Genomic DNA, 13,064 nt, shown 5'->3' with positions numbered 1-13,064 from the left:
GTCAGGAGATTGAGACCATCCTGGCTAATACGTTGAAACCCCGTCTCTACTAAAGAATACAAAAAACTAGCCGGGCGACAGGCGGGCGCCTGTAGTCCCAGCTACTTGGGAGGCGGAGGCAGGAGAATGGCGTAAACCCGGGAGGCGGAGCTTGCAGTGAGCTGAGATCCGGCCACTGCACTCCAGCCTGGGCGACAGAGCCAGACTCCGTCTCGAAAAATAAAATAAAATAAAATAAAATAACAAAATAAATAAATGAAATCCTAGTGATAATTTGATCCACTCTCAGACTAACTATGAAAGTTGACTAAGATCAAACAGAGCTGGTGGCAGATCTGGGACTGGAATTAGCCCTCCATGTCCCCAGCTCCAGTACTTTTCTTACTACCTGAGATAGTCTTGCCAATGACCATCACTGCAAGGGAAAGTAAAGTTCTGTGACAAAGACCTAGAACAGAAATAGATGATACATGGTGTACATGCCATGCCATTTCCTTCCAGTGCACAAAAGAGATGTCACTAGCCATATGACATTCTTCCCATTGGGTGTGAACAGGCCCTCAGGCAGCCACTACCAACCAATCAGAGTTGGCACTCAAGAAGAAACCCATCTACCATTCCTCTTCCAGAGGAAATAAAGGTTTCATCAGTCAACGAACTCTGGCCTCGACCTGTCTTCTCCAGATGAGCTGAAAACTCCAGGAGGAACCTTACACTCTTTATTGCTCTTCACTGTCCCCACATCCACAAAGGACTTAAAAGTGACGTCTGTAAGCAGGTTTTCCACAGCATGGATCTGCCAGACAGAGCAGGTGCAGGATTAGTCATGACTCCAAGCCAGGCAAGGTGATTAAGAAAAGCTAAATTTATATTAAATTATCATAAAGTCCTAAAATACTGAACATAGTGGTTAAATAACTCCAGAAAGTCCAATCTCTCCAGTGAGTAACGTTAAAACCATTACACATGAGCATGGGAGAATCGCTTCCATTAGTTTAGGACAGAGAGATTTTGCTTTTTACAGAGTAAATCAGTGCTCAAATAGATACTTCCTCAAATATGTCCTTTCTACATTCTGAACAGCCCAAGTGCAATAAGATCCTTCCCTCTTTCCAATCAAGGAAATGCCACTTTTCTACTTGCTCTTCCTCCCCAGACATGAGTGTAAGGACCCAAATTGCTCCCTCCTTTACTGCTTTGTCAAGTGTAATGTGGGGAGGCTGTAATGTGGGGAAGCTCAGACCTGGGGCTGATGCTACTGAGAGCAAGGCTAAGGGCTTGGTATCTCTCTCTAGCAGTCTTAGAACTGACTTGATCTTGTCCTTTTTCACCCATGTTTGGTAGCTGATTTCTCAATACCAGTAACCACAGGAGAAGTTTCAACTCAGGAAACTTCCCCTAGAAATTCTCCCCTCCATTCCCAGCCCCTGTTGTCCTCTCCTGCCACTTCTAATTCCTGGGGGAGAAGAGGTCTGGGTCTGCCGTGGGCTAGGAGGGCCTCATCAGTGGTGCTCTCTACCTTCCCACTCCTTGCCTACCTCTTTGCATCTTTATTTATTCAGCCCTCCCACCACAGGACTTTGGAGATTGCTGGTGCCACAAGGCTTGGTCAGAAAAAGCAAATTAGGCAAAAAACAAACGGGAAAAAAAACAAAAAAACAAAAAAACCGACCCACGAAGAACAGCTAGGGAGACGTTTTAGGGCAAAAATAAGTCTCAATTTCCCTCATACTAGGCTGAGACACATGCCCTTTGTGTGAATGAGCATGAACCAAGTGATGGCATCCCACACGGAAACTAAGCCCCTTAGCTGAGGAGACAGCTGGAAGAGGAACGTCACCACCCCACAGCCACAGGCTCGCTGTCCACTAATTTAGATCCCTGAGCACTTGAGAAAGAACACAGGAAGTTTGACAGGAAGTTTGACCCTCATGGATACTTCTCTTTAGGCCCTGGGTGTCCCAAGTCTCCAACCTGATTGTTCTTTCTGACCATTTATGACAACTTCTGGTTTTTCTTTGAAAGCTTGTTTCTAGGTCTCTTCCCTAGAATCCCAGGGAATGAGGGAGAGAGGGTTTAGGTGGTATATACCATGTTTGGTCTAGGCAGAGCTTCTTAGACTTTTCAGAGACTCAGCCCCCAAGGCCTAACATTCACTCAAGCCACTGGCTCACAACCTGGTTACTCTGATCAAAGACTTAGGAAAGATACTGGCCAGTGGTGGCACCAGGAGGGAATTCATATTAGCCAGCAGCCTCGTGATAGGGGCCCCCGTTATCCGAAGGTAGAAAGAGCTCCACACATTCTAGCAGGAGGAAGAACAGCTTGAGCCACCCCCATCTCACCAGTATCTGCTGCTGTAAAGGCAGTGACTCTTAGGGCAAGAATAATGTCCACTGCCAGCAATGGACCAGACACCCAGACCCAACTACCCCCCAAAGCTTTTTCATGTTACCAACACACTTGAGGCTGAAGGTTTCCCAGATGCCCATACCTGCTGGGCTGACTTTTCCTTCTTCTCTCAGCCTCTATCCTTCATCCCTCTTTACCCACAACCCCTTGTCCCAGCCCCTGATGGGCAAGTTCTCTCAGAGAAGCAGTCATGCTGGCTGTGATGGGGCAGAGCACAGTCCTGGGTCATCAGCTGCATCAGCACTGAGAAGCAGGCACTGAGGGTACCGGGGGAAGGGGAGGTGGAGCTCTACGCTGGCGAGGAATCATGAATAAACAGTTTCAGGGGGCCCAGGACGGAGTACAAGATGTGAGGTTCATGGTAAAATCCAGGTCTAAATTCTCGAGATGCGCCATCATTTGTTGTGCACAGGTAGTTATGGACTCAGGTGGTAAACAGCTCCGGTGAGGGCTTAGGAGCAGTTATGGGGTGGGAGGAGGAGGAGGACGAGCACACAGAAGAGGGGCCTGCGGTGTAAGCGAGCACAAGGACTAGACGTCCATAAAGGAGAAGGAACAGGCAGGCAGGGAAGAGAACGCGGGCATTTAGACCTGGCTCTCTGAGGAGAGCTTGCGTTCATGTTTCCAGCCCGTGTCTGGCAGAGAGCCTCGTCTTTCTGGAGTGGCTGCAGTATGGACGCTGCTACACTCAGACTGCTCTTCCTGTAACAGCTGCTCCGTCTCTGTGTCATCCAGGGAGCCAGAGCTGGCCTGGATGGACACTGTGTCTGTCTTCATGCATACATGATCCCGGAGGAGGCCCCCCCGTGAGCTTCGCAGTTGCTTGAGGTCATCCCACTCAGCATCATCCCCAGAGAGGAGGCAGATTCCCTCTACGATCTTGATCTTCTCCTTGGTGTAGTTATGGTCAGGCCCTCCCTAGGGTGGAGAGTGGGCAGATATGGTCAGTCAGTTGGCTTTCTACAAAGGATCCCATGGTAAACTGAAAAAGGAAGTGGATGGGGTAAGAGCAGGAGTGAAGCGCACAAAAATCCCACAAACAAATGTGGAAATGTGATTGGGCAAATGTATGAGGCCTAGCCTAAAAGTGGAGGGGCAGCTATGATGATTATTACCATTATCGTACAGGGAGGAGGGAAAACCATGGCTTCCAGTCCTGCAGCAGCCACTCACTGGCTTTATCACTTTGGGCAAATTATTTCACATTTTTAAAACTCAGTCTCTAAAACTCTGCAGTGTGAGGAGAGTAACAGTATCCATACCTCACAACCAACTGCTGTCAGGTTAAATGAGGTGATACATGGAATGCAGTTATCAGGGTGCTTGACACAAAATGCACTATAACATGTTAGCTATGTGACATTGTTACTATGGTTTATTAATGGGACATCATGCTGATATAAATCATCAAAAGCAATTGGCAAGAGCAATTAAATGTACATTTATTCAGGATGTTAAGTTACTTTAGGTGTTAGTTTCTCAATTATCTCTTTTTTCTAATTTTGTTAAGGAGAAAACTTGAGAGGTAAGACAGGGGACTCTAGAAAATCCTCTTATCTGTCCAGACGTGGTGGCTTACGCCTGTAATCCCAGCACTTTGGGAGGCCCAGGCGGGCAGATCACTTGAGTTCAGGAGTTCAAGACTAGCCTAGTCAACATTGTGAAACCCCATCTCTACTAAAAATACAAAAATCAGCTGGGTGTGGTGGCGGGTGCCTGTAATCCCAGCTATTTGGGAGGCTGAGGCAGGAGAATCCCTTGAACCCTGGAGGCTGAGGTTACAGTGAGCCAAGATCACGCCACTGAACTCCAGCCTGGGTGACAGAGCAAGATTCCATTTAAAAAAAAAAAAGAAAGAAAGAAAGAAAAAAAAAACTAAAAAAAGGAAATCCTCTTATCTGGGTCCTAAACATCACTCCAGTGGGGTCCTGCAACTTATAACCTTTTTTGGGAGGTTACTCTGGCTTTGCTGCCATGAGTCCTGGGACCATTCCCAAGCAAAACCTGGGACTCTTCCAGGCACAGCCTGGAGTTCTGCTCAGCCCTCTCCCTTTACAGCTTCTTCAAAGAGTAGCCTCATTCCTGGCTGCTGGGGTATACCAACTGACATGCCACCACTGCTAGAAGAAAATGGATCATCTTGGGTTCTGTCCCTGGGGTAGTATTCCTGCCAAGAGTTCTGCAACTGTGGCTGTGGCTCTATTTTTGTAACAATTCTATTCCACAGATATTTACTGAGCCCCTATGTTAAGCAGGAGACTCTGCTAGGTGCTTTGATGATTATGCAATAAAAAACATGGTCCCTGCCCTCTGAGAGTGACAGTCCCCTCAGCCATGCAGAGTGGGACATAGATAGCACACAAGCTAACACACAGATGTCCGTTCACCCAGCACACCCTCCAAGATGAAATCAGTGTAAGATGCAGGCCACTCAGTGTCTTAATCAAGAGACATGCTGGGGAAGTTAGGGAAAGGTGGGGGACATGGCACTTGCAATTTGGGAAACAACACTCCCTCTACAAACACCCAGCAACAGGTACCTGAAATCAAGAGGAAATCAGAAGAGAAAAGGTGAAAGACTATCAGAGGGGTGAAAGAGCTGCTGAGGAAGAAACACACAACAGAAGAAAGAGGTTACACTATTTTAATTGCCATCCTGTGGCCTTCATTGTGGTTCTTTTCTGGAGCATCAGATACTCCAGGAACCCAAGAATCTTCAAGAGTCTTTCTCTCCAAGATATTCAGGAGGGGTCTACCATTCCTAGAACTACAAGCCACCCCTGCACATTCTGTTTTGACTGCAGTAGAAGCTTTTAAAAAAGTTTTTTTAATTTAAAAATTGTTTTCAAACATCAACTTGAACCAGAAGTAATGGAAGCTTTTTAAATATGGGAATTCATGGATGCAGAAAGCACATGATTATTATGTGAAATATGTTCATTACACATGAGAGCTCTGCAGGTGTGAGAGCAGGTTCTGACTGTGCTAGATAGGCCAAAGAAGTAGACCGATTAGGGTCTTCATAAGGAATAACTTCTGATGAAGAGTTACAGGATTTTAGAGAAAAAAACAAGGCTTATATTGGATTAGGAAAATCTGAAATACCAGGTATAGTTCCCTTGTGGAAATGGGACTTTTTTTTTTTTCTTTTTTCTAGACAGGGTCTCACTCTGTCACCCAGGCTGGATGGTAGTGGCATGATCACAGCTCTCTGCAGCCTCCAACTCCTGAGCTCAAGTGATCCTCCCACCTCAGCCTCCTGGGTAGCTGGGACTACAGGCACAAGTCACCACACCCAGCTAACTGAAATGGGACTATTTTTCATGCCTTAACATTGAGCAAATAATTTTCCATTGAAGTGACAAAGAAGTTAAAAAAAACAAAAGCATGTAAACCTTCAGAATTCTAGAGAAATTTCTGTGATAAGAGGAAGAACAGTGAAAAACAAGCCATTCCCAGCCATAGGTGCTACTAGCTTGGCTAGTAATGGGCAAGTCCAGGAGCTCTTGGGTTTTTTGGGTGTCGTCTGGGAGAGCTCTCTTGTTTCAGAAACACATAGCCCTTTGTAGGGGAATGACAATTCCTGGAGGGAAAGAACCTATGAGCTTGGAAAAATATCTCCTGGCAGGACAACTGCTTTCAGACCTAAATCTTCTGAGATCTGCCTTCTAACCTGGCTCTCACTAAGGTCCCTCAGGCTAATCCCTCAGAGATTCTAGAACTTCCCAGAAACCCAAATTATATTCAGTTCTTCTGTTCACTATAACTTCCAAAATGGTAGATGGGATTACTCAGCAGCCCTTACTGACTTATTTGGGCATTTGGAGTATAACCCCTCCCCACACCTCCCCAAAAAGACCCTTGAACGTAAATTTCAATTTTTACCTCTTTCTTATAGCACAGCTGGTTGTACATGGCTGGTTTGGGGATTGCTTCAATCTTCACTTCCTGTGTGGATGTTCGGTAGGAGGGGTTGCTGTAGGTGAGGTTCCCCATTCCAGGATCAGTGAACTTGGATTTTTTATGTCTTTAGGAGGAAAGGTGATGAGAGATTAGTTGAGATCTTTAAGGGGGTGATACCTGGGAAAGCTGTAAACTGAGTCCAGTAGGCAGCCTCTAAAATGATCCCAGTGACTCTCACTTCCTGGTATTCATGCCCTTAAGAATCTCCTCCCCTTGAGTGTGGACTGGTCTGGTGACTTACTTCTAATGAAAAGATTATGCAAATGTGATGGCTACTAGATTAGGTTACCAAGAAACTGGTTCTGGTCTTGAGTTGCCCTCCCTCATTCTTTCTTGCTCTTGCTCTGGGAGAAGCAACCTGCCATGTTGTAAGCTGTCCTATGGAGAGGCCCACAAGACAAGAAACTAATGAGGAAGGCCTCCAGCCAACAGCCTATAAGGAGCTGAATCCTGCCAACAACTATGTGAGTGAGTGTGGAAGGGGATCCTTCCCCAGTCAAACCTTGAGATGAGACTGTAACCCCAGCTGATATCTAGATTGCAGTCTGTGAGACACCTTGAGGCAGAGGCACCTAGCTAACCTGCATCCAGATTTCTGACCCATAGAAACTGTGAGATAATGGTTGTCATTTTAAGTCACTAAGTTTTAGGGTAGTTTGTTATGCAGCAATGGAGAACTGATGCACTGAGCTTTAGAGTCAGACAGATCTGTTTCAATTCCACCTCTGTGATTTATTAGCTAGGACCTTGATAGATATAATCTAAACTCTGTGGCTGAGTGCAATGGCTCACACCTGTAATCTCAGCACTTAGAGAGCCTGAGGTGGGCAGATCACATAAGGCCAGGAGTTCGAGACCAGCCTGACCCACATGGAAGAAACCCTATCTCTACTAAAATACCAAAAAAAAAAAAAAATAGCTGGGCATGGTGGTGCACGCCTGTAGTTCTAGCTACTTGGGAGGCTGAGGCACAAGAACTGCTTGAATCCAGGAGGCAGAGGTTGCAGAGAGCCAAAATTGCACCACTGCACTCCAGCCTGGGCAACAGAATGAGACTCTATCTCAAAAAAATAAAGACCAAAAAAAAAAAAAAAAACTTTCTGAGCCTCAGATCCTCATCTGTAAAGTGAAGAATAATAATACCTGTATTATGAGGTTGTCATGACATTGATCTATATCCATTAATGGTAACTGTTACGATGATAATGATGATGAACAACAGCAGCAAACTGCAAGCTATATTTAAAGCATTTGAGGGAAAATATAAAGAAAGAGGGACATAAAAAGATTCTAAATGACACATTCTGCCTTTCCAGAATGATTGCTACTGAGCAATGATGTACAAACCAATATTGTAGTAAAAGGCTGTGTCTGTATAAGGGAAAAATCATTTCCAATTTAAATGGTTTGAAGTGGGGAGTACTGGGAAAGCAAAGATGTTAAGAGTCAGTCTTAGCTTTGCCTCTTACTTTGTGACCTTGGGTAATATCCTTGGTGCCCTCAACATCCCAGTCTATAAAGAAAACCCGAAGGGTTGTTGTAGTCATTCAATAAGGAAAATGCTTAGGCTATGACTGGAGAAGTATTTAGGTTTCCACCCTTTCCTTCTGCTGCCCTGACCAGGCACCCAACCTTGCAATAAGGCTGGTCAGAGCTTGATTCAGTGAACTGCAGAGGTTTGGGAGATCCCAGACATGCTCATGAAGACCAATGAGCATGTGGCCCCTGCAGGAAGACTGAAGTTACCTGTACAGCATCAAAGCTGCAATCACCACCAAAATCAGCAGAATACTGAGGAGTCCACCAATGGCGTAGCTGATACGAAGTCCTTCCCCTAGGAAAAATAGAGAACACTAGGCAGGGGCCACTGACAACTTTCTAGCTGGTGCTGGTGTGAGGAATGGAAAGCTGAAGGGCTCCTTTTGTAGGTGTTGGATCCTATATCATCTGAGGATGGCTAAGGGCCTCCTTTTCAGATAGGTGAATGGGAGGTGCAGGGAGGAGGCTGAGAAGAAATCTGTCACTCTGCCAGTATCTCTGATCCCATTTCGACCCCTTCCTAGCTATCCGACATAAGGCAAGGTGCTTAACTTGTAAGCCTACATTTTCTCTTTAGTTATACGTAAATAATAAATTGCTCATAGGACTGGAGGAGAGTATATGAGAGCATGTATACATACATGTGCACACACATGTATGTGACATATATATGGCTTATCACATGCTTGGCATATGGAAAGCAAATCATAAGCTGTCACTGTAAGTGATGAGAGCTATTATGATTATTATTTCTATGGATTTAGTTTAAAAAGAGTTCATCAACCTCAGAGTCCCAGTGAAGGTTATGAAAGATATCAGTGGAGACTTAGATTCATTACATCTTCTTTTCCAGAACAGTGGGGTACTCAGGGCTTACCTGGAGCAGCAGGAACGGCCTCATTGGAACGTGCACAGAGGCCCAGCCTGGCATCCCTTTCAGAACATCTGTGGGGCACAGAAAACTGAATGTGAAGCCTACTTATACTCAATGAAGATCATGCCTTCCTCCAGGAAAGGGGGAAAGGCCTGTAAGCGGGGGCTTTCAGGTTTGAGAATGTACCAGATGGAAGATATCAGAAGCATGGAGAGGGCAACAGCAGGAAATGGAGAGAAATCTGTGCAAGGCACTGTTTTCAAGCGTTATACCATGTTTAAATGTGTTATAAAATATGTACCTTTAAAAATGAGAAGCAGGTTTGGGAGTGAGTTGGAAGTCTGCAGAAAGAATACTAAGGACATCAATATTAGGCTTTCTTAAACTACCAGGATGAGTCAGAAGAAGCTGCTAGCCAAGCCAATCTGATTGGATAAAAATTATCACAAGAGCTAAATATCCCAAGGTCAAAAAATGTTTTTCTTCTCTTCATTCTTGCACAAGGGAATATGCAAGACATCCAGAAGGAGTGCTCAGATAACTAACTTGAAATGCTCAGAAGGTGACTTCTTTGTGGTACATTATGAGCAGGCAATCAAAGGCATCTCCTAAACAGCCAGAGAAAAGCTACTTGCAAGAGCATTTGGAACCAAGATGCACTGAATTTTCAAATAGAACTCTGACAATAAGAAAAGGTCCGAGCAGGGGTCAAAAGTTTTCTAAATAAACCTAAAGAAAATCAGAGAGTAATAATGACTGATAGTACTTAAAAGTTAGTGAGAAAGGCACATGTTTATACCTGGGTGTTTCCTTTTCTTTACAAACTGTAGTAAAAACAGAGAATGGGGGCACACAGCATATGAATTTGATCATGTGCAAATCTTGTAACTTTAGGGACACTGAGTCTAAAGTTTTTATTTGGGATTATTATTATGTTTCTGCTTTCAGAATTGAAATCAAGTGTTAACTACCTTGTAAGCCACTGATGATATTAAAAATAAAGAGACCAGTATGTTGCAGTGGGAAAAAAAAACTGTTCTCATTAGAAAAATGTCTAGAAAGGATAGACATCAAAACATAAGAGTAAATTATATACAGGCATAGGATATTCACTTCTTTATTCACATCTGTATTTCCAGATTATTTATTTATTTATTTTTGTTTTTTTGGTTTTTTTGAGACAGAGTCTCAGTCTGTCACCCAGGCTGGTGTGCAGTGGCACAATCACAGCTCACTGCAGCCTAAACCTCCTGGGTTCAAGCGATCCTTCCAACCTCAGCCTCCCAAGTAGCTGGGACTACAGGTATGTGGCACCATGCCTGGCTAATTAAAAAAAAAAAAACTTTTCTGTAGAGACAGGATCTCACTATGTTGTCCAGGCTTGTCTTGAATTCCTGGACTCATGTGATCTGCCCACCTTGGTCTCCCAAAGTGCTGGGATTACAGGCACGAGCCACTGTGCCTGGCCCAGATTATTTTTTATAAAGTATAAATGGAAAACACGGTCATTAGAATTTTTTGCCAGGTGCAGTGTCTCATATCTATAATGCCAGCACTTTGGGATGCCTAGGCGGGTGGATTGCTTGAGCCCAGAAGTTTAAAACCAGCTTGGGCAACATGGAGACGCCTCATCTCCAAAAAAGGTACAAAAAATTAGCCAGGTATAGTGGCACACACCTATAGTCCCAGCCACCTGGGAGGCTGAGGTAGGAGGATCACATGAAACTAGGAGGTCGAGGCTGCAGTGAGCTTGAACTGTGTTCATGCTACTGCACTCCAGCCTGGGTGACAGAGTGAGACCCTGTCTCAAGAAAAAAAAAAAAAAAGAATATATCTGAATTGAATGTAACATAATATTTAATCAATTTTAAGATGTTTGTTTTTTCTATGGTCTACCATCTCTGAAACAGGAATGTAACTTATGATCAATAGCATTTCACATTTGCTGTTGGTTATCTTTTCAGTTTAATTTCTCAAATCAGGATGCATTTTATAATGAATAGCACCTTTAATTTAATGAAATAAGATACTTTATATTTGCTTTGAGAACTGTTCGTGTTTATGCTTACTTATTTAATAATAGTGTTTGTGTATGTGTGAGGGAGGTGCACGTGTCATTATAAGCTAAGGCCATCATATCTCTGGGGAAGCCTTTTTGTTTCAAGTTATCAAGCCACAACCCAGAGACTACTGTTGGACAAGCCAGTATGCCAAACCTCTGATGTGAGAGCAAATGTCACAGAGAGAAGAAGGAGGAATACCATGTGGGAGGGTCCTCCTAAGTGATTTCTGTTTAAAGTTTTTTTGTTTTTTTTTTTGTTTTTTTTTTTGAGATGGAGTTTCGCTCTTTGTTGCCCAGGCTGGAGTGCAGTGGCGCGATCTCAGCTCACCGCAATCTCCACTTCCCAGGTTCAGGTGATTCTCCTGTCTCAGCCTCCCGAGTAGCTGGGATTATAGGCATGCACCACCACGCCCAGCTAATTTTGTATTTTTAGTGGAGACGGGGTTTCTCCATGTTGGTCAGGCTGCTCTCGAACTCCTGACCTCAAGTGATCCACCTACCTCGGCTTCCCAAAGTGCTGGGATTACAGGTGTGAGCCACTGCACCTGGCCTTAAAGTTATTCTTAAAGCTTCTTGCCCTCAGAGCTAAAAAGGGAATCACTTGCAACAGTCTACAAGTCTGAATATCACCTTCTGTCCCAAATAACAGGGACTGGTAGCTCATGACGTAATCTACCTCCCAACTACCTGATCGAGCTGGGACTATGAGCTACTGGTCGTGGGATGGTGATTTGAATCAAAGGGCTCACGAGCCTGCATTGAACCTATTTACCTTCCTTCCACCTCCTCCAGAGACATGCGGGTCCGGGTGGTTGAAGAATGCAAGGTGGTAGGTAGTGTGTTGGGTAGCACCGGGCTCTTTTCACTCATGCCAGTGGACCTAGGAGCTGGTGGTACCAGGCCAGGCACTAGACAAAAAAGAGGATTGGAGTGGGCCACTGGAACCACAGACCTCTACATATGGCCCAAGAGTAGCAGCTGGAGAACTTGACAAAACAATCTTTTAGCTGCCCTAGTCACAGGCACCTTCATTAGTAGCCCTTCTTAATACTATAAATAAAAAGGAGTTAGATTCTATAATAGTAGCTCTGGATGGGACAGCTGGCTCACCAAAGTCAGGAAGAGAGAGTGATGCACAGGCCACTGATTATCCTACAGCAGGGACCTGGGAATCAAGAGACCTGAATTCTTGCAAATGCCAGAGGGCAGACAAACCCAGGTCTGAGCAATTCCCAAAACCCAAGCAGATTGCTACCAATCACTCCACTAATAAGACCTTCTATATGGGGACCCCACCCAGAAGGACAGATCAGACCAGGATCAGAGGCTGCTGACCCTCAGCCCTTCCAGGGGCTCTGCTGAGTGGCTCCAGCCATACAGTCCAACTCACCAAGAGAGCAGGGCTGGCTCTCAGGTTCGTCAGGACAGGCACATACGAAGTCCGAGGCTCTGGCAAAGCAGAGGTGGGTGCAGCCACCATTGTTCACACCACAGGCATTGGTCCCTAGAGGCAAAGTAGATGAGTGTCTTATCTGGGACAGAATCAGGTCTCCCAATTTAAGGCTTCTCAAAAACAGGAAATCCAGGATTACCCTACTCCCAGGGACAGGGGAGCAGGAGATATACAACTGTGAGGGAGTAAAAAGGTTTAAGCATTTAAAATGTGAACCAAGAAACTCTCTTGTGGCCCTGTCTTGGTCCCTAACAGTCCTTGGGGTGACAGACCAATCCCACAGATGTTAAGGAAGCAGGCTCGGTACCCGGGAGCCCACCTGTCTGCCGCTGAGGGGAAACCACGATGATATCCATGAGTCCTTCCACATTTGCCAGCACTGTCTCCTTGTTCCGGCCTGAGTATTTGTCAACACGCTGGATTGACTTGGTCTGCCAGTCTGTCCAGTAGATCCACCTGTCTTGCTACTCAACAGGAGAAGCCCACAAACAGTAAATGTTATTCAGCAAGCAGACTCCCTCTTGTACAGCTTCTATGCCTCACCATTGGCCACTGCCTCTGCTGAAATGACCTCTTCATCTCTTCCTCATTTCTGTGCATCCCCAGACATGACACTGTCAAGGAAATCTCCCCAAATCCATATAGACTTCACCATTCTCTCCTCTATACAGTTCTGCACCTTGTAGTCACTTGCCCAAGTGCGTTTTTATACTCAAGCAATTTGTTTACAGGTCTGTCCATCCTACCAGATTAGTTCTTCA

At 45.0% G+C, this 13,064-nt stretch overlaps 1 protein-coding gene across 4 annotated transcripts in view; it reads right to left on the bottom strand.

Moving 5' to 3' along the window:
• Window positions 1-847: 847 nt before the first annotated feature.
• Window positions 848-13,064, bottom strand: part of LRP4 (LDL receptor related protein 4) — a 61,071-nt gene continuing 48,854 nt past the window's right edge. For 2 of the 4 annotated variants that reach the window (XM_033205256.1, XM_033205255.1), the window contains 7 exons: window positions 12,623-12,767; window positions 12,241-12,354; window positions 11,623-11,758; window positions 8,792-8,859; window positions 8,122-8,209; window positions 6,298-6,439; window positions 848-3,330 (listed from right to left, as the gene is read on the bottom strand). In XM_033205256.1, coding sequence (XP_033061147.1) covers window positions 2,998-3,330; window positions 6,298-6,439; window positions 8,122-8,209; window positions 8,792-8,859; window positions 11,623-11,758; window positions 12,241-12,354; window positions 12,623-12,767 — 1,026 coding nt within the window. In that variant the 3' untranslated portion in view covers window positions 848-2,997. Of the gene's footprint in view, window positions 3,331-4,952; window positions 5,015-6,297; window positions 6,440-8,121; window positions 8,210-8,791; window positions 8,860-11,622; window positions 11,759-12,240; window positions 12,355-12,622; window positions 12,768-13,064 lie in introns of all 4 variants that reach the window. The other 2 variants (XM_033205258.1, XM_033205259.1) reach the window with 2 other exon arrangements.

Source organism: Trachypithecus francoisi, unplaced genomic scaffold, assembly GCF_009764315.1.
Source record: "Trachypithecus francoisi isolate TF-2019V2 unplaced genomic scaffold, Tfra_2.0 Lachesis_group8, whole genome shotgun sequence".
Taxonomy (NCBI): domain Eukaryota; kingdom Metazoa; phylum Chordata; class Mammalia; order Primates; family Cercopithecidae; genus Trachypithecus; species Trachypithecus francoisi.
The sequence above is the reverse complement of the archived record's forward strand: the minus strand, read 5'-3'. Positions and strand labels throughout refer to the sequence as shown.